At 42.7% G+C, this 22,263-nt stretch overlaps 1 protein-coding gene across 1 annotated transcript in view; it reads left to right on the top strand.

Moving 5' to 3' along the window:
• The window catches only part of tet2 (tet methylcytosine dioxygenase 2), a 45,641-nt gene that overhangs the window by 15,578 nt on the left and 7,800 nt on the right, over window positions 1-22,263 (top strand). Inside the window, exons 2-7 of the mRNA XM_080760234.1 lie at window positions 14,933-18,055; window positions 18,664-18,754; window positions 18,869-18,962; window positions 20,585-20,793; window positions 21,329-21,479; window positions 21,588-21,677. Coding sequence (XP_080616360.1) covers window positions 14,977-18,055; window positions 18,664-18,754; window positions 18,869-18,962; window positions 20,585-20,793; window positions 21,329-21,479; window positions 21,588-21,677 — 3,714 coding nt within the window. The 5' untranslated portion in view covers window positions 14,933-14,976. The remainder of the gene's footprint in view (window positions 1-14,932; window positions 18,056-18,663; window positions 18,755-18,868; window positions 18,963-20,584; window positions 20,794-21,328; window positions 21,480-21,587; window positions 21,678-22,263) is intronic.

Below are 22,263 nucleotides of genomic sequence, written 5' to 3'. Positions count from 1 at the left end.
TGATGCAGCCATTATTACTGTATGTCACAATCTAGTCATTAGGCCCCACGGCCGGCATCAACAGGAAGCTGCAGTAGTTCACCTGACACCCACAGAGAGATCTGGTGTTGTAGAAGCTCTCGGTATCAGGTTTACTTCACCAAATCCCTTTACATGACCCCAAAGTCAAATCACCAACTTATTTCCTTTGAACTAAAACCCATCTTGTTGGAATGTTTCTTTTTTATTTCACTCTCAATCTCTGAACTTGTTATACGGTATGCAACAATCCAAAGTTAGCTCACAAACATGAACACTTGCTGTTAACTAGCTCTCAGGTTGGTTGTAATGTATTCCTTGTATCCATGTGACCATGTAAGTGATATCCATATAGTAATGGAAAGCAGATCTCCTGCTGCTGTGTTTTAGCTGCAGTCCATTGGCCATTAATCTGAAACAACACATGCTTCATATCAACAGACCTTTAAACTAGATACACTCTTTGATATGGCCAATGTATCCCCCATATTATTAACTTTTAGCCTGAAGGAAAAAGTCCCCCAACACCCGCAACCCCCTGAGTATTAGCAATCAGTTGGCATAAATGACAATTAGTTCTACATTTCCTAAATTTCTCTCCTATACATATGCTGTTGTGATCATGACAGGTGAAACGTCTACGATAAGAATCAGAGGCCCCATGGTACATCTCATTTGATGACGGGGCTTGAGCAGCAGTTTAGGCATTGGGCATGTCTCCTGGGCCTTTTGTTTGGGACTGGGGCCTGCATACATATGTACCACTTTAAGGAATGCACAATGGAAAATAGAATTGTGATAGGCAGTCGTGATATATGTACTGTACCCAGCAAGCACGGTCAGGACCTGGACGAATTAGTGACGTCTCGATTGGGGCCAGATCAAGTCAAACCAAGACTAGTCAGATTTGACTTAAGTCATATCATAACTAGTCCGATCTGGCCCAGAATAAGTTATATTATTTCAACTGGTGAAGACGTCCTGGAAATGACGTAAAGATCATCCCCATATGGGCTGTGATCTGGCCTAGTCCTGAACGTCACCAGAGTCACCGGACATCGTCATCATGACATCATTTGGCTTGCTGAGTAGCTGATCAGCACATTGCACGTGTGAGAAAAAGTCATTGCCGAGTCATTGAGTAAGATGGCACACACGTTAGAGTTAGACAATATTACATCAGTTACGAATTTGCATTTGGACATGTAGAACAAACACAAAATAAAAGAACAGTAATGTGACTTAGTCATAATGAATATAAAGGAAATTAAAACTGCTCTCACGTTTGGGAGATTTAAGCTTTAGAGTATAAGCTTTAGAGAAGGTTTATACACAAACTTGAAATGAATAGGAGGATGTTCGGTTTTTGCAAGAAACAACCTGCTATGGGTGCATTAGACAGATGAAGCTTATCGATAGGTGGCAAGAACATGGCTATGTACCATATAGCGTGTCTCGTCAGATACTGTATATCACAACCGTTCATCCGTTACCACAGCACGTTTTACCAGCTCCATTGTTTACATCTCAGTCCCGACCCAGTGGCCTTGTGTTTAGAGCATCCACGCTGAGATTGGGAGGTCAGGGGTTCAATCCCTGGCCGAGTCATACTGACAACTAGGAAAATGGTACCCAATGCTTGCCACTCAGCCTCAAGGGTGTTTTTGAGGGGTAAGTCCCTGTGACATAACATGTACTTGTTACCTCACGCTATAGAAACAGGAGATACGTCGTTTCCAAGGCTACTTACTTAAGATTGTTTACATCTGCTTCTGCGTGTGATTATGTGAGATGAGATCATCTGAGGTGCCACGTTGCTCAGCTGGGCTGAGCAATCACACACTAGACACTATCCTGTAGTGTGTGTGATGTGCCATGTTTTAAAATATGTGGATGTACCATATGCTACAAGAGAAGACAATTATGTGCGGGATGTAACCATTATTTCAAAATCGCTCCCAATTTTAAAACTCCTGTAGTGTGAACCGATCTTTATTCATCCTCTGTTATATTCTGTTTTAAGGATCTCAGCAAAATACACATTTTACACTGAGAGCTAAATTAACTCTCTAGATTATCGTCAACTCACAGAGAGTCTACAAATGTAACCAAATGCACATTTGTACCATCTCAGAGATACTGTTAGATGAACACTGGGATATTATTGTGCACTGTGTGTGTAACATCCGCCTATTGTTTCATTCATACGGAGCAGAGCACAGAGCTTCCCCACACTGCCTGAACTTTACATATTACAACACTGCAATGAGTTGCAGCCTTTGGTGGAGGTCATGGTGGTGGGGGTGGGGGGTTACAATATTACGGCATACAAAATTGGAAGGGGGAGGTAGAGCAAACTGCAGACACACATAGGGGCCTTTTGTTGCAGATGCAGGGTAATGTGGAGAATGTGTCACATGTTCAGGGAGAGAGGAACGCATAAGCGGCTATCTGAGGTGCATTATAGCCTAGGTACCACGCTTGTGTGTGTGTGTGTGTGTGTGTGTGTGTGTGTGTGTGTGTGTGTGTGTGTGTGTGTGTGTGTGTGTGTGTGTGTGTGTGTGTGTGTGTGTGTGTACACATGTGACCGAATCACATGTGTGAGGTGGTTTATTGAGAGTCTTGGCAAGGCACGGCACAAGCATGAACACCTGGTGATGTCTGCCTAACGTTTGACTGTCAGCACCAGCATGCTACTACTGCAAGTTCATTCAGTTCATTCTAGTTAGAACTAGCCTTGCTCTCAGTCCAACTTATAGCTCACCAGTCATCTACCAGACAAGCAATCTTTGTAGATGTAGATTTTGTTTTATGTTATTAACATTTGTGCAAAAAGGAGATAATGTTTGACACATTGAAAAAGAGTTGTGGTCATGCCATGCTATCATCCACCAAGAAAATCACACGCCATAAGTACTGGGTGGCTTCGGAAACTTTAACACGCCAAATGAAAAACGTTACCGCATTTGGAACTTCGCCAGTGTTAATTTCAGACCCTATCTAAGGATGAATTGTTTTGCTAAAGTTTACCCATTGAAATGTGTTCAATAGGCCCCCTGAACGGAAGCACCATTCTAACAAATACATAGCAAGTGTCTACATTTTAAAGGGGCCGTGGAGCATTGTCCCAAAAGAAAATACTGTAGCAGTCTGAAACTCATTTGCAGGTTTAAAGTTCTGACAAACACGTTGATTCATTCACCATAAGTGGTGCAACCACTTCCTTAAGTGACTATGTGCGTGGGTGGGTGTGTGGGTGGGTGTGTGGGTGGCTGGGTGCGTCTGAGCACGAAAACAGCATGGTTGTTTTTCACCACCTGTGCGCAACCTAACACACACAAACACACGCACATATTAACTGTATATATGGTGATTTTGGGTGTGCCAGTACAGTGACAGTACAGTAGAGGGTACAGTAGAGGGACCCCCACACGGTAACTCTGTCAGTTCTCAACCGTTTCGGACGCGGGGCGGCACCCTGGGTGCGTTCCTGTGGATCTGGAACCCCCCCCCACACACACACACGGAGTTGCACCACTTACTTCACACGGGTGTGATTTTAATGTTCATGTGAGCATGTAATCGGTTGAGATAGCATCAATGAAGTCTTAATACAAATTGGTATCTTATGGCAATATTGAACCTGACTGTGCTAGGTTGTTTACATGTGAAAATGCTGTCAGACTGTTACTGCTACTGTATACGTTTTCAGAAGTAGCAAGTACTGCTCTATATTTACGAGAGGGATTTAAAAAAAAACCTGTAGTATGCTAGTCATCTGACCCAATTACACCAGTGCACCAGAGCTAAGGATGAGGTTTCATCTGAGAGCTGCTGCTCTGCTGTGTGTAATTTAACAAAATGTCCCAAAGCTAGCCCATTGGTGACAGTGCACACACAATCACTGTGGTGTTATCAGCTCTCCTCATAATAACATATTTCTCCCCCATAACATCAAAACATAATTATGCATCTAAACCAGTCACAAATGGTTAGTTAGTTAACTTCACTTTACTCAGGTGAGGACCATAACATCAAGTTTAAGTCAGGAACAACTGTGGATGAGTCAATCAATTGGCAAAAAAGAAAACTATTTGTCTAGAAATTGTGTGTTACTATACTTCTAACATGCATCTTTCCATTTAGTTGAAGCTCTTATCCAGAGCATCTTTTAGTGAGTATGGAGGAAGTAGAGAATTCACTGAATACTACAGACAGGACACATGGCAGTAAGGGAAGGGAATTGAACCTGCAACCATGCAGTTCCATTTTGGCAGGCATTGCAATGGCAGATTTTACACTTGGTTGCATGCTGAAAATACACACGCTCACAGCACATCGCAGCACGACATGTTTGTAGATTTGTAGAAGCTTGTAGATCTGCTATTTTCTGAGTGCAACACATGAGGACAACCAAACATAAAATGACTTTTAGTTCTACTGGATCTCTTCTCCACTAGTCCCACCCTAACATTTTAGTCTAGTTTTAATTTGTTGACGAAATTGTCAAAATATTTACAATTACGTTTGTGTCATCATAACTTAGTTTTTATTAAGTGTTTATTTTATTTTCATCAGTAGTAGAAAAGGTAGTCGAACATTTTTCATCATAGTTTTATAGTTGACGAAATTAACACTGCGTACAGGGCCACCCTGCAGACTCCTATTCCCCATTCAGGATTTACAACCTCTAGTAGTCGCCTCCTTGTTCTTATCATCACAGGAAAATACTAAACAGGGCTTACTGAGCCAAGTAGCATGGGGGGGAAACGCACACTTGAGATAGTGCCGTATTTCTCGCTCTGTTTCGAAGAGTAGAAACGTGGCTCAGCAAGTGCTCATTTTGATTTACAAGCCTGTTCCATATCTTTCCTCCTCCTCCTTCTCTCTCTCTCTCTCTCCCTCTCTCTCTCTCTGCTCGGGCAAAGCTCCAGTCCATACCCATACATCCCAGGTCTGAACCTGAGAGCTTTCTCCTTCTCTCTCTCTCCCTCTCTCTCTCAGCAGCTGTCGTTATCAGTAAATGTCACGTACGGCTGCCAAGTCACGCCAAATAGACCCTGTCCACCAAAGCGGCTCTCCTATTTCACTCGCTCTCTTTGGGGATAACAAAAACACAGAGTTCTGCACATTGGACTTTGCAGGTGGAAAATAAAAAAGGATAATTGCTATAGGAAGGAGGAAATACAAACATGAACATAATAACATCAACTTCATTGTCCACATACGTATGTAGAGATTTGCGTTTGTACCAGAGTACCAAACGTCTTGAAACTACATACCAATGCCAGTGAGTTGATATACGGTATGTATAAACATATCACAATTTGTGTGTAGAAGAGAAAACATTTAAATCATACTGTTCATTTTGTAATTGTGGCAGTGGCTGTAAAATGTATGTATTTAACTAATGCCCCTCAAACGGGATCAGTGTTGTAAAACAACACACAGCCAAATCCTCCTGTGTTAATGTAACTCTGTCAGTGTAAGAAGTGACCTCTAAGGGGAGCCGGGAGTCCACCCTGACCCCCGGGCTCCACACAGCAGCACTAAACCGACTGACCGAGTTGTAAAGGTCGGCAAATAAGAGGACCCTAATGTAGCTATAGGCCGTGTCTGTGCCTCTGTCTAGTTCTCTACAGCAGGAACTTTAACAGCCAGGTTCAGAACAGCTCAGGGCCAGCCAATCACATGCCAGCAGCAAGACCAAACGAAAGAGGAAGTGGATGAATAGCAGCAGGCACAGAAGTAGAGAGGAACCCGAAGAGTAATTACAGGGCAGAAGTCTGTAGAGAGGCTCTGAGAGAGGGAGGGACCCGGAAGAAAAACACACACATGCATGCACACACGCGCGCGCGCAGAAGGAGCAGTGACGACCAGCACTGCAGAAACAAAAGGCTCTCAACTAATGGAGGGAAAGATGACACAATGATGTCATTTTCGGTTTCGGATTCGGTTCAAGCAAGAAGCATATTTCATCAATTGAAATAAACACTGTGATTCCCCAATGGAAATTGGGAGGAAAGCTAAGATTAGATCAAAGACCATAAGTAATAGAATTTCCAGCAGTACTGTACACTGTAACCACTGCAATTCCATGTTTCTGGTTTAGTTTAGTGCTCTATTTCCAGAACAAAAATAGACCTAGATGTGGAACACACTTTTAATGAAAAGTATCAACAGAATGCTGCCAGTAACTCAATTGTTGTAGGGGAAGCTTAGTTATGCTTAAAATATTGTGTAATTGTTGTGTGTTGTGTTTTGTGTGTGTGTGTGTGTGTGTGTGTGTGTGTGTGTGTGTGTGTGTGTGTGGAGGGGGGAGGGCACATATGCGTGCACTCAGCTGGGAACTCTGGCTTTGTTCTAGGTTAGCAATTTTTTTTGGTCAGGGGGTGTATCTCTCTGTGACAAGCTGCTTGGCCCTGGTCGATCTCTGTTAAACTCTGGAGTGTCCCAGTGGAACTGGAGCCACTCTGGCTGGCTGCTTATAGCACTACTTGGTTACAGATTAACAACCTCCACTGAGGGGGGCAGACAAAACAAAAATTGGTCACACGGTAGGGTAGAGAAAGCCATGTATGGTTTAACTCATGGTTCTATTTCTTACACCAAATATTGTGTGCATATACTGCCAGTTGGCCAAGGAAGTAAATCCCCAAATATGTTGATTTGTTTATTCATATTTAGTGAATTCATATTTTGCTAAATATGGGCATCATCAATATGATGACCTCATCTCGTTTTGCAGAAAGAAAACTTTACTATTTTGAATACTACAACACTACATGACCCATGAATGTTCAAACGAGCTTAATTATGTGTTGTTATTTGTGATGCAACGTATATATGCAATTCAAAGATACAATCATAAATACACATTTTAGTCCTTTATTTTAATCCACAAATTACAAAACAGAGCTGAATTTGGCAAGTTGTTTGGCTTTGCTCTTTGTCATGCCAGCTATTGTTAGGCCACTCAGGTTATGTTTATGTACATGGCCCAGACTTCCAAATATATCACACGCTCGCGCGCACGCACACACACACACACACACACACACACACACACACACACACACACACACACACACACACACACACACACACACACACACACACACACACACACACACACACACACACTCTCTCTCTCTTCATGCATGGACTTTATAGAAAATATTGTTTATTTAGTTTTTACGTCCAGAGAGTCGGAGACCCCTGTCCAGGACAGGCTTCAGACACACCTCCTCTGGAGACTTGGCTCAGATGTGAACGCATTTGATTTGGCATTTGAAATCCGTTGCGACCACATGCCCTTGCTGATGTCAACCCCAGGCAGGGTTTGAACTCACAAGCTTTCGCATGAAAGGCATTATGCTCAATACCTAATAGAAATATGACTAAATATCTAAATATTGAATCAAGCAACTTAAAAACTGGGGTTTACACAAAAGGAAGTAGAAAGTTTCACCAGAAGTGTTAAATGCATCATAAATAATATATAATATATATGCGTTACAGTAAAATCAAGGTGGGTGCAAATTTCTCCGGCACGGGAGGCTGCTGTACATACGTGCACTTGCCAGGCTGCCAGCAGCTAAAGGCCTTTGACCAGGAAGCTCCAGGAGACCTGCCATACTGTATATAATGCTATAGAACTGCTGACTATTTGAACCTATGCTGTCTTTCTGCACAACATTGAAAAGATAGCCTAGCCCTAATTCTAAGTCAACCGAAAAAAGCCTCAATGTAAAATGTATACGAGTATTTGAACAATCAACAGTCCACCATTCATTATAAGACTTTTAGGCGTTGCCCAAATGCCGGAAAAAATACTTTCAAAACACAGATCATATAGCTGGCTTCTGGCAATTTCACACGTGCACACGACACCTTTCAAATCCCTCTACACAAGACCCACCCATTGTTTTCTGTGCTCCTACTATACTTCATCCACCTGCCATCAGGCAGCTGGCTGCCAAAGGCTGTGCTGGATCTGTTGACAATGAGAGCAGCTCTCTCAGGCAGCCCCGTAGCAGCTTGGCTTGTTAGCTCTCAAACCCCAGGCTTGTGGATGGCTGCTGTGGGTCTTGGAGGGGTGACTGACATAGGAGGGACAATTGTTATGCCAGCTAGCCAGTCAACTAGCCAAGTACATACACCAGGACATCAGTCATCCAGCAAGCCACCTAGTGTGCAAGTTGCGTGAATCTATTTTGTGTCCGAGCGTCTGCCTCTGATTGGCCTACCGACACTTCCCGTCTTGACTGTCCTCCGAGACGTGACGTTACTCCGTGGTGAGAAATAATAGAGAATGACAGCTTGGCAGGCTAGAAGAGGCAAACTAATATTGTTTGCATTGATTGAATAATTGATTGAACACGTACGGTCGTACGTTCTAAATAAAGTGTTAGTGTTGATTATCTTGTATTAATCTAATTATAGTAAACTAATACTATTATACTAAAAAGGATAAAGATGAAGGGAAAAGAGACCTTTTTACAGTACAATAATGTTTCAAGTTTACACATAAATAAATTACACAATAATTAACACAAACACTTTATTTAGAACACGCCCAAATCAAATCATATTACGGCGTACATGTTCAATCAATTATTCCATCAAAGCAAACGGCATAAACAATATTAGTTTGGCTCTTCTACAAAAATAAAAGTTACAATTTACAGTTCTCTTGTATCATACCTACCGTATTATTTCCCACCACGGAGTAACCTCACATCAGTCTATCTAGCATAGCTATATCCACCTCGGAGGACAGTCAAGACGGGCAGTGTCGGTAGGCCAATCAGAGGCAGGTGGGGCGTTACCATGCATGTCTATGCTCGGACGTAAAATAGATTCACACGTGTGAGTTAGCTAGCTAGTCTGCCTCAGTGACTAAAACAGAAGTATAGCGCATCCATGCTTGAGGCGGAAATAAATGTAAAATATCAAAGGTTGCATGAACCACCTTTAGTTTGACTGGACATGATGCCACTGCTGCCAGACCCGAGTCTAGGTCCGCTTTGCCCCACATTATCCTGTGTTTATTGTCCTGGTGAGCGCCGTTGACTTGTGCTGCAAAAGAGTGCTAACTTCTTCTTATTTTTTTCTTTGTCATATTGCTTTTATTCCTGTCCTAAATGGGCAGTCTATGAAAAGGGTTGTTGAGGAAATGGGGAAACACGTTTATAAGAAATCTCAGCGTTTAGCTGAATTTAATAGAAGCCATCCTTTTCCTTAGCATACGGCTGAGGTCTGTAGGTACATCACAAACTGAGTGAACTCTAAATCTCAAAGATGAATGAAGTTTTCATCTAGTATTCCTGTCGGTCAGGCACAGCAGGTGTCCTATTTAAATTCCCTCACAGCAAACAGTCTCCTGCCTACAGTACCCTGACAGATGGAATACATTTGAATATGTGCAGAGTAATCTGTTACATATTAGGTGACATTATACTTCTAACTAATCCCAACTATATATGAATCAATTAACTATAGCACTATGGAATGTTACACATTGATGAGCTCACTGCTCCAAACTTCTATTGTAATCAATAGCTGCTACTACTATACATGTTGCATGGTCTCCATCTTGTGGTGAATTCCCCCTGCTTTACTACTTGGAATATGATACTTTTCAGGTGGCAGAGTGGATAAAAAATTATATTCAATGTTCATGGTTGTATAATGGTGGGTGGAAGGTTTGTGATCATATGATCATCGATAACCAACAGACAGACTACATACAAACGTATATTTACTTCCACTTTGTTCCCAGACATTTCGGTTTGTATAGATGCAGTATGTATGACAATGCCTGATCACAACCAAGCTGTAATGGCTTCCAGATGTGATAATCAGGCTCAATGACGGAGCAATATTGTGCCAAATGAAACATACCATGTGGCCTGTTATTTATTCGTCCCCCACCCCCACCTCGGCAGCAATGCCTATAGTGATCCTATAGTGTGTTCACACACTAACAGGAGAAAGCTTTCGTGGGATTTTAAAGCTGGATCCAATTATGTTTTCAAAGGTTCGGTGCCATGTTTTTCTTATCTGGCCATAGTGGCTTGGCGTCTGTGTCCTATAGCCTATCCCAGAGCTCTGTGTATAAAAAAGACATGAATTCCTTGTTTCAAGTAGTTTTTTGAGACTTAAAAACTTTAATCCTAGCATTCCTGCTATTCTCAGGGAATTCTTTTCGCCGATGATATTTAGTGTAGCCCATGGGAATACGGTCAATTAGTATAGGGCTCATGGGAATATGGCCAACCAAGTATAGGGTTTAAGTGGTTATAGTGCATTCATTTAAATTTAGTTCAATATTCAGAATGATGCAGATACTCCATCATTAGCATTTCTGAGAGCATAAAAGAAGGTGGATATTTATTGGACTGAGCAGAGCCTAGACCAACTTTAATGAAAAGGCTCCTTTCATTGCCAAAAATACTGTGGTGGGGCATTTTCCAAAAGCACACCCAACGGCCATGCCTTTATATGAAGAGTTGAAATGTGCACATGAATCATCACTGGAAAATAATTTGACTCATGACATCATGTCACCTCAGATGTCTGCTATAACCTCAGCCAGGTGCTTCCTCTTACCCTGTAACTAAACTAAAAAGAATAGACCTTCTCTCAAACTCTTTTGTACTGTATTGTAGAGCTAGCATGTGCAAGACTTTCAATCAGTTGTGGTTAGGGAAGGGTACTGAGAATCAATGCTCTTTTGAAACCGGTACATGATTGGTCAGAACTAAAATAACAATAGGATTCTTGACAAAGGGGGCTGCTATCTGTATTTTGCCTTTAGGCACTATTTATCGTAATAGACATATTCCTACCTGGACCCTATATTACAGCACACAACCTTTCTGTTTCCTGTTCCATGCAAGTATGGCAGACAGGTCGAAGCGCTCGAAAGTGTGAGCTGGGGGGGGCAATACCAGCACCGTAATGAAACGCACAACCACAAACAATATGGCATACATTTGAAGCAGTGAGGTGTATTCGGTGGCCTCATAGGATGAAGTGATTCAGATTCTGAAAAAGAACCTTTACTAGTCAGTACACTAGGGCTAGGCAACACTAACTATCTGATTAGCCACATCTATTCTATCTAGCCACATCTATAAATTACTGGATAGCAGTGGATGCAGTAGCCAGTTCTAGACCAGATATGAACACTGAAAAGTAAACAGACCAGCCTTTCCACAAGCTGGTCATAGAATGCCTATGAAACTTAGACAACCTGACCGACACCGGTAGTCCTACTGATGAGCCAAGTCCGCTTATTTCCAGTCAAACTTGAATAGTTTTTTTCCTCACAGTTGCTTGACTCGTTTTTGGAGGTTGGTTAGCTTATTTCTGTCACGACAGTTGGCAACACTGGCAACCATACTGGCTGACTTGTATATCTCTATCTCTCTAACATAATACTAGCCATGTGGAAATTGACGCCAGCAACCATGCATGTGGAAAATAAACCACATGCATCAACGTGAACGGCATGACCCTCACGCCGACCTCCGCAGGGACCCCCCTTATCCGTGGACCCCCACGCAGTCTATCGTGTACCCCCGCGCCGACCTCCACGGACCTCTGCTGGGACCCCCGCGCCGACCTCCACGGGGGGAGTTTATTGTTAGAAAAGGATCCTTTGGTTCCATTTGTAGTAGGCTAAGGCTACTCTAGAGTCACCTGGACACATCCTGTTGTTGTTTCCACACACATTAAATACAGATAGACACAGATATTTACATTTCATAGCACAATTCTGGAGATATACGGCAGCAGCTGGTTATTAATTCATAATGTATTAATTCTTGTTTCCTAATACTGTACATAGTCTGGAATATGCCCTAGTTGCTCAAGCAGTACACTATGCTGACTGTAGTCAAGGTGTCCTGGGTTTCAGTTATCAAATTGTTGCTGTCGGGCAGAAACTAAGTCTGTCTGTGGGTTTTAAAAGTATTAAATCAATGAAAGGTGTAACAAGACCGTGGTCCGTGACTAAATAATAACAACATTGGATCCATTGGAACACAGGTTCTTATTATTTTTTTGCATTTCTAGAAAAGTAACAGTTTTAGACATACAAGGTTTTGACCCAGCAGCTGAGCTGCCCTCAAATATATATTAAAAAAAAATACCCAGAATGTTCCAAGGGCTTTCCTACTCCTTGAGTATCTGCAGAGGAGCTGCTCATAACTATGATGGATTAGATTGCGGCTTTACTCGGGGCTCCATGCACTGTAATTGTTTTGCAGATGCTGCGGATGTGACATGCATTAATAATTGAGGGTGGCAACCAGAAATCAATGTCATCACTGGAATCTATATTTGCTACAGGCAGGAGCGGGGACGAAGAAAGAAAGACAGAAATATGTAAGGAAAGAAAGAAAGAAAGAAAGAAAGAAAGAACCGTGAATTGAGAGCTTGCACAGTGTGCTCTTTTTTAGAGGTTATTTTGTGTAGCACAAAATGATGAAAGGTCTATAGCAAGCTTACCCAACACTAGCAGATTTGCCCTGGTTTTGCTTACAACCAAGGTAGTGTGGCATTTAACTAAACCTATTTTCGCCATGCAATATGCCTTATCCCTAAACTTCTTTGCCCTATTTATTTATTTTTTATTGTTCAACTACCCAATCTAAACAACGACACGTTGTGAGCTTGTAGATTGGCTATTTGAACTATAAAAAATAAAAATAAAAATCTAAATAGTAAAAAAGGAAAAGACGTTTAGGGATAAGGGGTATAGCACTGGCGAAAATAGGGACCATATTATTTGAGTTATTTAAGTTATGTTTCACAAATATAACCATCTGATAGTAACATTACCAATACTACAGTCTGCCTGTGGTATCAAGTGAAGTGATCACCCTTGGATTATGTTTCAGAGAGTGATATCACAATGGTATACAACCGCTAAAGGCAGCAACATCTCCCATCTACCATCTGAGACGTTAACCGTGCCCTCTAAACCAGAAAATGTTGGTTACTATGGTACATACAGTACCGTATGGGTTGTTTGGATAAAATCCAGCTTATTTGAAAATAATAGAAAACAATATTCAAACTTCAATTGCAACATCAATATTGTTGCACCATGTTGCAAGTTCCTCCTCATGGCATGCTCAGGTGTGCTGGTGAAATGGAATAAGGTCAGTGTCCAGCCAACAGACATAGACACAGGCCATTGTGTGATGCACATGGCTGAAAAGAATTAAGGAGACTTCAGTATGTGTTGCGGACAAAAGCAAAAGCAAAGTTTCCCCCCGGCTTGTGGACAAAGTACAGTCCCAAACACAGCTGCCTTGGGTGCGTTATGTATGTTTTAGATATGCTGAGCATGCAGAGAATGCTGCATATATCCCCCCCCCCACCGCCTCCTCCATTCACACCATGATTCCAGGTCTATTATTCTAGTCTTCAATTTAGAGGCTGGTTCTAATTACTTAGAGGGAGGGAGAAAAAAGATAAACTACTGCATGATGTGCATCATGTGCATAACTTAGTCATGTTTTGTCTGCCCCAAGACATTTTGTCTGACGAGTCAATAATAATGCTAAATTCAGCACCAAACTGGTCTGGATAAGAAGACTTTGACAGGAGTTTGCTTTTCAAAAGGGCATGATCAGAGCACAATAGATGGAAAATAATGTGTTTTGGGAATGGTGGACAGCCTATATAACTTTCTACGTCTGACAGAAGAGTATATGATGAATTTCAAAACAACACACTCCCAGGCCTAGATTTCCCACAGGGGCCATACATACCAAGATATATTATGTGAGAAGTCAAGTCCTGTAATGTGTGTAGCAAGCTACTGAAAATGTTCTGGTGTTCTGTTTTATAGTGGTATGCTGGGGAGTATAGGCATTCTATATATAATAATTTATTAAACAAAAAAAATGAGTTTCTGTTGCAATTTGATTGAGGTTAACCCCTATAATGCCTATATACTGGTGGGGGCATTAAGGCCTGGGAGCTGAACAAGCTCAACAAGATCACAAAGAAGGCCAGTTCTGTTGTGGGCCTCAGAATGGAGGGGCTGCAGTCAGTCGCAGAGAGGAGAATTAGGGACAAACTGATCTCCACACTGGCTAATCCACTCTATGGTGACTTGCAGGACAGAGTCGAGAACCTTTAGTCATACTCACTTTCCCTCCGAAAATGAACACAGAGCGGAATAGAACTATACAACTATATAGACTATACAACACATAAGAACTTTCTCCCCCTCTGTCCGATGTGTTTTCTTTTCTGTCTGTCTGTCTGTTTGATTACTGTTTGTTTATTTTTACATTATGCTGCTGTAACGTATACATTTCCCTGCTGGGATAATGAAGTACATCTCATCTCTTATCTCATCTCTATTGTAAGTCCATGCTGTCCTGGATTAACCTCTCAACTCGGCTCTTATCTCCTCTCTCACTCCGATGGCCACCCACACTGGGTTAAGGTTGAGGTGAATCTAATTTTGTGACGGGTCCATGTTGCCATCTGATATTCACATGGGGTCAAGTGTAAACACATTTGCTCTACTGACCCTTCCCTTGTTGCCTCTATGCCCATAGCGATGAGTTCACCACTTGGCCGAGTTACTACTTCCCACCGGTGGGAATTTTGTGTAATGTAGAGTTACTACGGCGTTTGTAAATGTTATGTTTTGAGACGGCTAGTGTATGTGGAGTATTCCACTTTGTGAGCAAGTTTATATCATGTTTTTATCTTCTACTTTAGTTTTAATCCACAGACTATTTATCTTCATCCATAACAACATTACCGGTATATCACAATCATTAGATGTTATCTAATTCATTATCTTGATAGTAAGCAAGCATTCATTATCTTGATAGTAACCAAGCATCTCTCTTGCTCTTTCTTTCTGTATCTGCAGGACACACAGAGGGCAGCCCTGTGGATGGACTCAGAACAGGCCAGATGGAAACAGAAACGGCCAGTCATGAGACAGAAGAAAGTCTGCTATTAGCACAATTCAGTACAGCTCACACCCCGACAAACAACCTGATCACCGCCACTGCTACCAAACTTCATAATGGAAGCCAGTCTCCCATTTTGCAGATCAATGGGGATGCAAACTGGAACCATTACATTAAGCCAGGCATGGGGATCAACCCCATGAAGCGGCTGAGGGAAAACTGCAGCAGCAGCCCTGCCCCGGCAGAAGGGCTGTTCGATCAAGGGCCCTTTGTGATGAATGGGGAGCTGAAGCACACGCTTGGCAACCACCAGTCCCTACTAGTGCACCAGTCCAAGAAACTCAGAGTGGATTCTGAAATAAAAGGAGTAGACGAGGAAATGAGCTCCAGTCTGATGGACGATTTCCCAGAGCTGACAAAGCCGGCGGATTTTGACTGCAACACCCTGTCGAAGGAAACCAAAATTGATAAGAGGAATTGTAATTTCCCAAACGGGGATATTTTCTCTCTTTCTAGGAATAAGCAATGTTCAATTCCCAATGGTGATGTGGCATCGCCCACTTCGATGGATGACTCTCCAGGTGATCTTTTGGAGAAAACTCTGTCTCAGTATTACCCTGAGCATGTTTCCATTGCACCGCAAATGTCTGGGCCACAGGACGATACTGTCAACAATTCGCTGGCCAGTGAGCTTCCAGGTCAAGGTGCTCAACCTGACCCACTCACCTCAGGTTTTTCCCCTTCTGCTTCAGTGCCTGCCTCAAAGCAACAGCAGCCTGGGGCGGCACAAAATGATCATGGCAGAAATGGTTACAACTCTAACCCCTACATAGTGAATGGATACTCAAACATTTACAGAGCAGATCACCGTCAACATCAACAGCAGCAACATTACTCCGGTGAGTGTAAAGAATCCTTGAATCAGGTGGGCCACACAACTGGCATAGCTTCACCTACTGTCAACAGCTCACAGCAACAACATCATAATGGATCTCAGTGTTATCCAGAGGACCCACACTCCCAAGGTGTGTATAGGAAGCCGAGCCAAGAGTATAGTCAGAGCTCCTTCCTTGAAACTAACACTACTCATCTCCAGACAGAGGATGAAGATGGGTTTGGACCTTTTCCCAATCCTGGGTTACAGAGGATGGGTCAAAATAAGGAGTGTGCGTCCGAGTCTCAACATCAGCTCCAAGGCTCCAACAGGAGTCTTCAGTATAGGATCCAACCGCCACAACCACAGCAACATGCTGATAACTTGTGTAGAACTGATGGTATGACAGCGTCCATGGCCCCAAACTCTCATAGCCAACCTGATATAGCCAGCCCTCAACAGACACTGCACCATGTTGGCCAAGAGAATGGGATGGGCAGCCTTCCTCAGCAACAATCTAATTTATCTGGCCCGGCTCCTGCACGACAGAGGGCCTGGATCGACTTGAATGCCTCCCTACCCCAGCAGCACTGTTCTGGCGGTGCCACACTGCCCCAGACACAACAGCAGGACATGTGGAGAAGTTTGCCTCCCAGGTCGCAAACCGAGCAGCAACAGACAACGAACACCCATGCTCATGGCCAGCTGCGGGAGCCGGGGCCAGTGCAGAGATTTCAGGCACAGGGAGGATTCACAGACAACATCCCAGGATCTAACAGCTTCCAGCAGCAACAACAACAACACCAACAGCAAGACTGCCTGCCAGGCCAACCGCCTTCTGCTCCAGTCCAGCACAACACTGCCCCTGAGTGGCAGCAGTCAAACTCTAAAGCCACTCCGATACAACAGCCTCAAGACCATCCACAGCAATGCAGCCTATCTCAACAGCAGCAGCAACAGGTGGACAGCCGCTACCGCAGCCACATGCAGCCAGAGCACTTATGTGATGATGATGATCCTGACCTGCAGGAAATCCTTTCCCCTGGATTTTTACCTCAGCAGCAACAACAGCACTGTCAACAGCAACAACACAACAATCAACAGCAGCAACGTCCACTTTCCCACCCACCTCAGTTTGAAGGTCAGCAGCTTTCATCTCCCACTTACAGACCTCACAGTCAACCTCCACCAGGTCAGCATCAGCAGCTTCAGCCAAGCAACCAACCTCCGAGGAATAATTCCACCCAGTCCGACAACACCCAGCAGCCCCAACAGGGTGACCACCCGACATTCGGCTACGGCAAGACAATGGAGATGCAACACCAACATCAGCAGCAGCAAAGGCAGTACGCTCCCAACTCAGGCAGCGGTAACCTCAAGCAATACCCACCACAGCAGCCTACAACTCCCAGCCACCAGCCCAACCACATGGATTTCCCCCAGACCCCCAAACAAGCGCAACCTCATTTACCACAGGGTGCTTTCAGCCAGCAGGTGCCAGCACAGATGTATCCTAAAGCTGAACCACAGCAGCATCAGGAGTCGTGTGCTCAGCATTTCCAGAGGGGACCCCCGTTACCTCTAGGACCTGGTCCCCACACAGACTTTCAGAAGCATGCAGCACTACGGATGCACCTGCTGCAGCGCCAGGAGCGCCAGGGCCCTCCTCATCCACCCCAGAGCCCAGGTGAATTCAAACTGAGGGCTGTGAAAATAGAAAACGGAGCCCAGTTTGAAGCACCAGGGTTGCAGCAACAGGAGCAGCCATTGTTACAGCAGCGAGAGATGGGCATGGGTGGTATGTACATCAAGCAAGAACATCAGCAATCAATGTGCGAGCAAAGCAACAGGCAAAGGAGCATCCTGGCCAGTTTGGAACAAAGCCTGACACAGTATCATCTTTCGCCTGTGTTCGAAAATAAGTCCCTTGTCATCAATTCATTAAATAATAAGGTCAAGGTGGAGTCGTCTGGGGCTATCACGGTACTCTCGACCAATGCTGACCTGAGTGGCCTGGGTGGAGGGGATCCATTTGGGGCTGCTACCTCTATACCACTGAGAAGACCACCTGAATTCACTCCAAAGAAGGAGCCCCTGCTCCAGAGCTTCCTGGACTCTCCTATGAAACTATTGGACACCCCCATCAGGAACTTGCTGGACACTCCTATTAAACAGCAGTACGACATTGCATCCTGCCACTGTGTTGGTGAGTCTGATTTAATGTCCCAGTCTAAATGTTTAAGCATACAATATTCAATAATATTCAGAAAGAATCACACCTGTGTGAACTGTGAAGTGAGGGGTGCTCTTATCCTCATACATCATCATACATCATCTCATTCGAGCCAATCAAAATGTACGTCCTCACCTTCGTCATCAATGTTTGTGTTACGCAATATTTGTGTTTACACAAACACTCAAAATTGTCCATTCATTGTCAATGGCATTTAATGTTTGTGTTAGTACAAGATTTGGGTTACACACACCAAAAGCTGGAGATAGATGGGGCTATCGCCCCTCAAAAAATAAAAGTGAAATCACTGAGAATGACAGGGCCCCATCCTGCTCTCCCCTGGCAGTATTTGATGTCAATTACAAGATGACAAACATGGATTTTGATTTTGTGCATCTATAACAAATAGACAAATAGACTGAAATAAAAGAGCAAAAAAATACAAAGAAACCCCTGAAATGATTAAAACAGGCAGCAGAAATGTGCAGATCAGTTGCAAATACACAGTTACATTTTCATATTGTCATACGTACAGATAGCTACAGAATGCCACTGACATGTTGTTCCATTGTGGTATTCAGAATCAATCAGCGAGAAGGATGAGGGCCCATATTACACCCACCTGGGAGCAGCACCCAATGTTGCTGGTATACGTGAGAAAATTGAGAAAAGGTAAGCCAAATGTGGGGATTTTCTTCACAATAAAACTTTTAGAGTTAATGTGGTATTGGTTATACTTATATGTCATTTGCTGACTTCATTCTTTCTGTCATTCTGCATTTAAAGATCTGGCCTAACCGGCAATGCCATCAGGATTGAGAAAATTGTCTATACTGGGAAAGAAGGAAAAAGTACACAGGGCTGCCCAATAGCCAAATGGGTGAGTAAGGTCATGTTTTGTAATTTAGGCTTGAGGAAGAATGGCCTAAGAAATATTTTCCTTTATATACCATTTATTTACCTGTGTTGAATTTGTATAGTATGTGTAGTGTGTGTTTTATTCATCTCTGCTTTTGTCTTGTCTTGTGCATTACGGTATGTCACTTTAACCAATGTGTTCAATTTATTCAAATCTAGTACAACAATAACGTGACCTGTTGGTCTATAAACCCAGGGCCAGCCAGACTATCGCTTCCACAATCTCTGAATGCTACAGAGAGTAGCATTATGCCTGGTAAAAGCTAAGAACAGGAAGCCGTCATCTGCTCTTTAGACCGGAATGATGAACACAGTGTTGTTAACGTTCAATGGATTTTAAAATATATTTAAAATATTTATTTGAATTTCCATTTCTTCTAATAACCTAGGCTAGTACTAGGCAGATAGGCTGTGACTAATTTAGTTTCCACAGTAGGCTTATGCGTTAATGTATTTAGGCATATGACTGCACAGCCTAAATATAAGTGTGAAAGTGCCGTGGATGCATAATTTTCTACTCATTTTCAGAGGTTATTTCTAAATGGATAGTTCCAATTACTGTAACTGATTGGCTGAGCTGCGTTCAAAGTCATGGTAAAATACTACAGTGATTCCCAACCTGTGGGTCAGGGCCCACTGGTGAAAGGTTGCAAGGCAATTGACAAAACACTACGATTTTAATATGAATATATATCTTTTTTTAAACAATTGTGCTTTCACTATGATACTGATAAATAGGATACTACTCAAACCCAGAATGCATGTCCCTTTCACAGACAGAAACAACGGATGTGTTCCAACCCAACAGGTTTTCCTCAGCATTCTAAAAACACACACCTGTGCCAAACAAATTGATTCTGCTAAATGTCAATGCACTACATTGCATAGTGTAGAGTAGACTGTAGAATGATTATTTTGTCATCCATAAATTGTTGCATTTTTGTTGCTGTGCTTATATTTTATGAAACCTTGCCATGTGAGTGTAGTATTAATCACGCAAGGCCATTTGTTTACAGTGATTTTGAATAACCTCTTAGCTTACAATGCCCCGCTGTTCTAAAATCACTGTAAACAATCAACAATGACCCCCTAGGGACATAAAAATATATTATCTATAATATTAATATATTATATATAACAGATAATCTATAGTGTCGAATTGCACTGAATGATGTCCAACCCAATGGCATGAGTGTCATTGTGTGCTCACTACATCAGTACATCAGTGTCAATATGTTGAAGTCCTGTACAGCTACTGTACTGTACTGTATGTAAGCCTTGCCAAGCCATGGAGCCAATAGGGCAGGAGCCTATCTACTGTTTCTGTAGGCAGCTTGATGTACAAGTACACCCCCTGGCCTGGATATGATGCTAGTATGTCGCAGGGACTTACCGAAATCCAACCCTTGATGCTGAGTACCAAGCAGGGATCGAGGCACTGAGTCTTTGGTATGACCCGTCCTTGGATCGACCTCCAACCTTCCAGTCCCAGGGCGGACATTCTAACCACAAAGTCACTGAGCTGATACTGTACTGTACTTAACTGTAATAAATTAACCTTGAGTACTGCATGTTATCTTGCAGGTAATCCGCCGTTCCAGTGAGGAGGAGAAGTTGCTAGTGCTAGTTAGGGAGCGAGCAGGCCACACCTGTGAGACAGCCAGTATTGTAGTGGTCATCATGGTCTGGGATGGCATCCAACGCAGCCTGGCAGACCGCCTCTACTCTGAACTGAGTGGTACACTAAACAAACATGGTGCCTGCACCCAGAGACGCTGTGCCATCAACGAAGAGTATGTTTAAAACATTTGAATATTCCATATTATTATAAGTCATTGTAATAGTTACAATATTGTTTTCTTGGTTTAATATAAATGAATAAAAAAAAATAGGCCACTGTAAAGTGTTCATGACTGGATGAGTATACTGAAGTGAAGTCACAGAGCAGTAGCTTGCTAATCAGCTAAGCTGTAAATAATACATCCAGCTCTATGAAAAGGTATAAATTCTATTGAAAATCCCTCAAAGGAGGAAGTAATCTGTTTCTACGCATCAAATCAAAATCTAATGCTGGAAACTTAATGGTCAGCTAAATCTTAATGCCATTGAACAGAAGTCATAGAATAGTAAATTATGTAGAGAAGAGTGTGCCTTGGAGTTGACATAAACACAAATCCAGCCTGGAACAAATGCTACCAGTTGCTTCCCCCTGTGCCTCGCCATAGCAAACCGTCAGTCCACAATGTATACAAAGATAAATGCACTGCCTAATCTCTTTAAGAAAAACAGTAACAACAAATCTAATACCTGCTTGTCCATGTCATTCAGGAGGACATGTGCATGCCAAGGGTTGGATCCTGATGCTTGCGGAGCATCTTTCTCCTTCGGCTGCTCCTGGAGTATGTACTACAATGGTTGCAAGTTTGCCAGGAGTAAAATCCCAAGAAGATTCAAGCTACTTGGGGATGATCCTAAAGAGGTATATCTGTTGCACTGTGTAGTAACATGCTATGGGTCTTTCATATGTATACCTAATATTTGTCCAATAAAGCATACAGCAGCCTGAATATAATGCCATAATTTACAGGAGGAGAGACTGGAGCAGAACCTTCAGAACCTAGCAACCATAATGGGTCCAAAGTATAAACAACTGGCACCTGAAGCTTATTTAAATCAGGTGAGGATACCTGGGTATTCTACTTTGAGAACATACTACTGGTTTCTTCAGTTAACATTACCTTGAATTACACATAGAATGTTATGTTTAAAGGATAACATAACAGTATGTGTACCATGTTTTGGCACAACCTTATGTGAACTTGCAAGTTGGCATTCTTTTTTAAGTGGTGCAACCACTTCTACATCCAGCTTTGTCCGTGTACCTGTGTACCTGTGTACCTGTGTACCTGTGTCTATGAGCACGAGTATGTTACTCATTTATACCAGTAGGGGGCGCCAGAAACAGAGAGAGGGGTAGTGCTGTGTCTCTAATGAGAGAGAGAGAGAGAGAGAGAGAGAGAGAGAGAGAGGGGAGTTGCACCACTTGGTTCACACAGGTGTGATTTTTGTATTATTATGGGTGGATACAATATACAAAGGATAGTTAGGATAGGGAGACATGGAACAGGGGTATGGTATTATTAAAGTAGTTAAAATAAGTTTTTAAAGAATAGTTATTAATTAACCTAAAGCTTGACTCTCATATTCATTAATAATGGAGGGTCGTATGATTCATAAAAGATTATTAACGTTGTTTACCTGAT

The sequence above is a fragment of the Protomyctophum bolini genome (assembly GCF_963924005.1).
Source record: "Protomyctophum bolini genome assembly, chromosome: 3".
Classification (NCBI taxonomy): Eukaryota; Metazoa; Chordata; class Actinopteri; order Myctophiformes; family Myctophidae; genus Protomyctophum; species Protomyctophum bolini.
The sequence above is the reverse complement of the archived record's forward strand: the minus strand, read 5'-3'. Positions and strand labels throughout refer to the sequence as shown.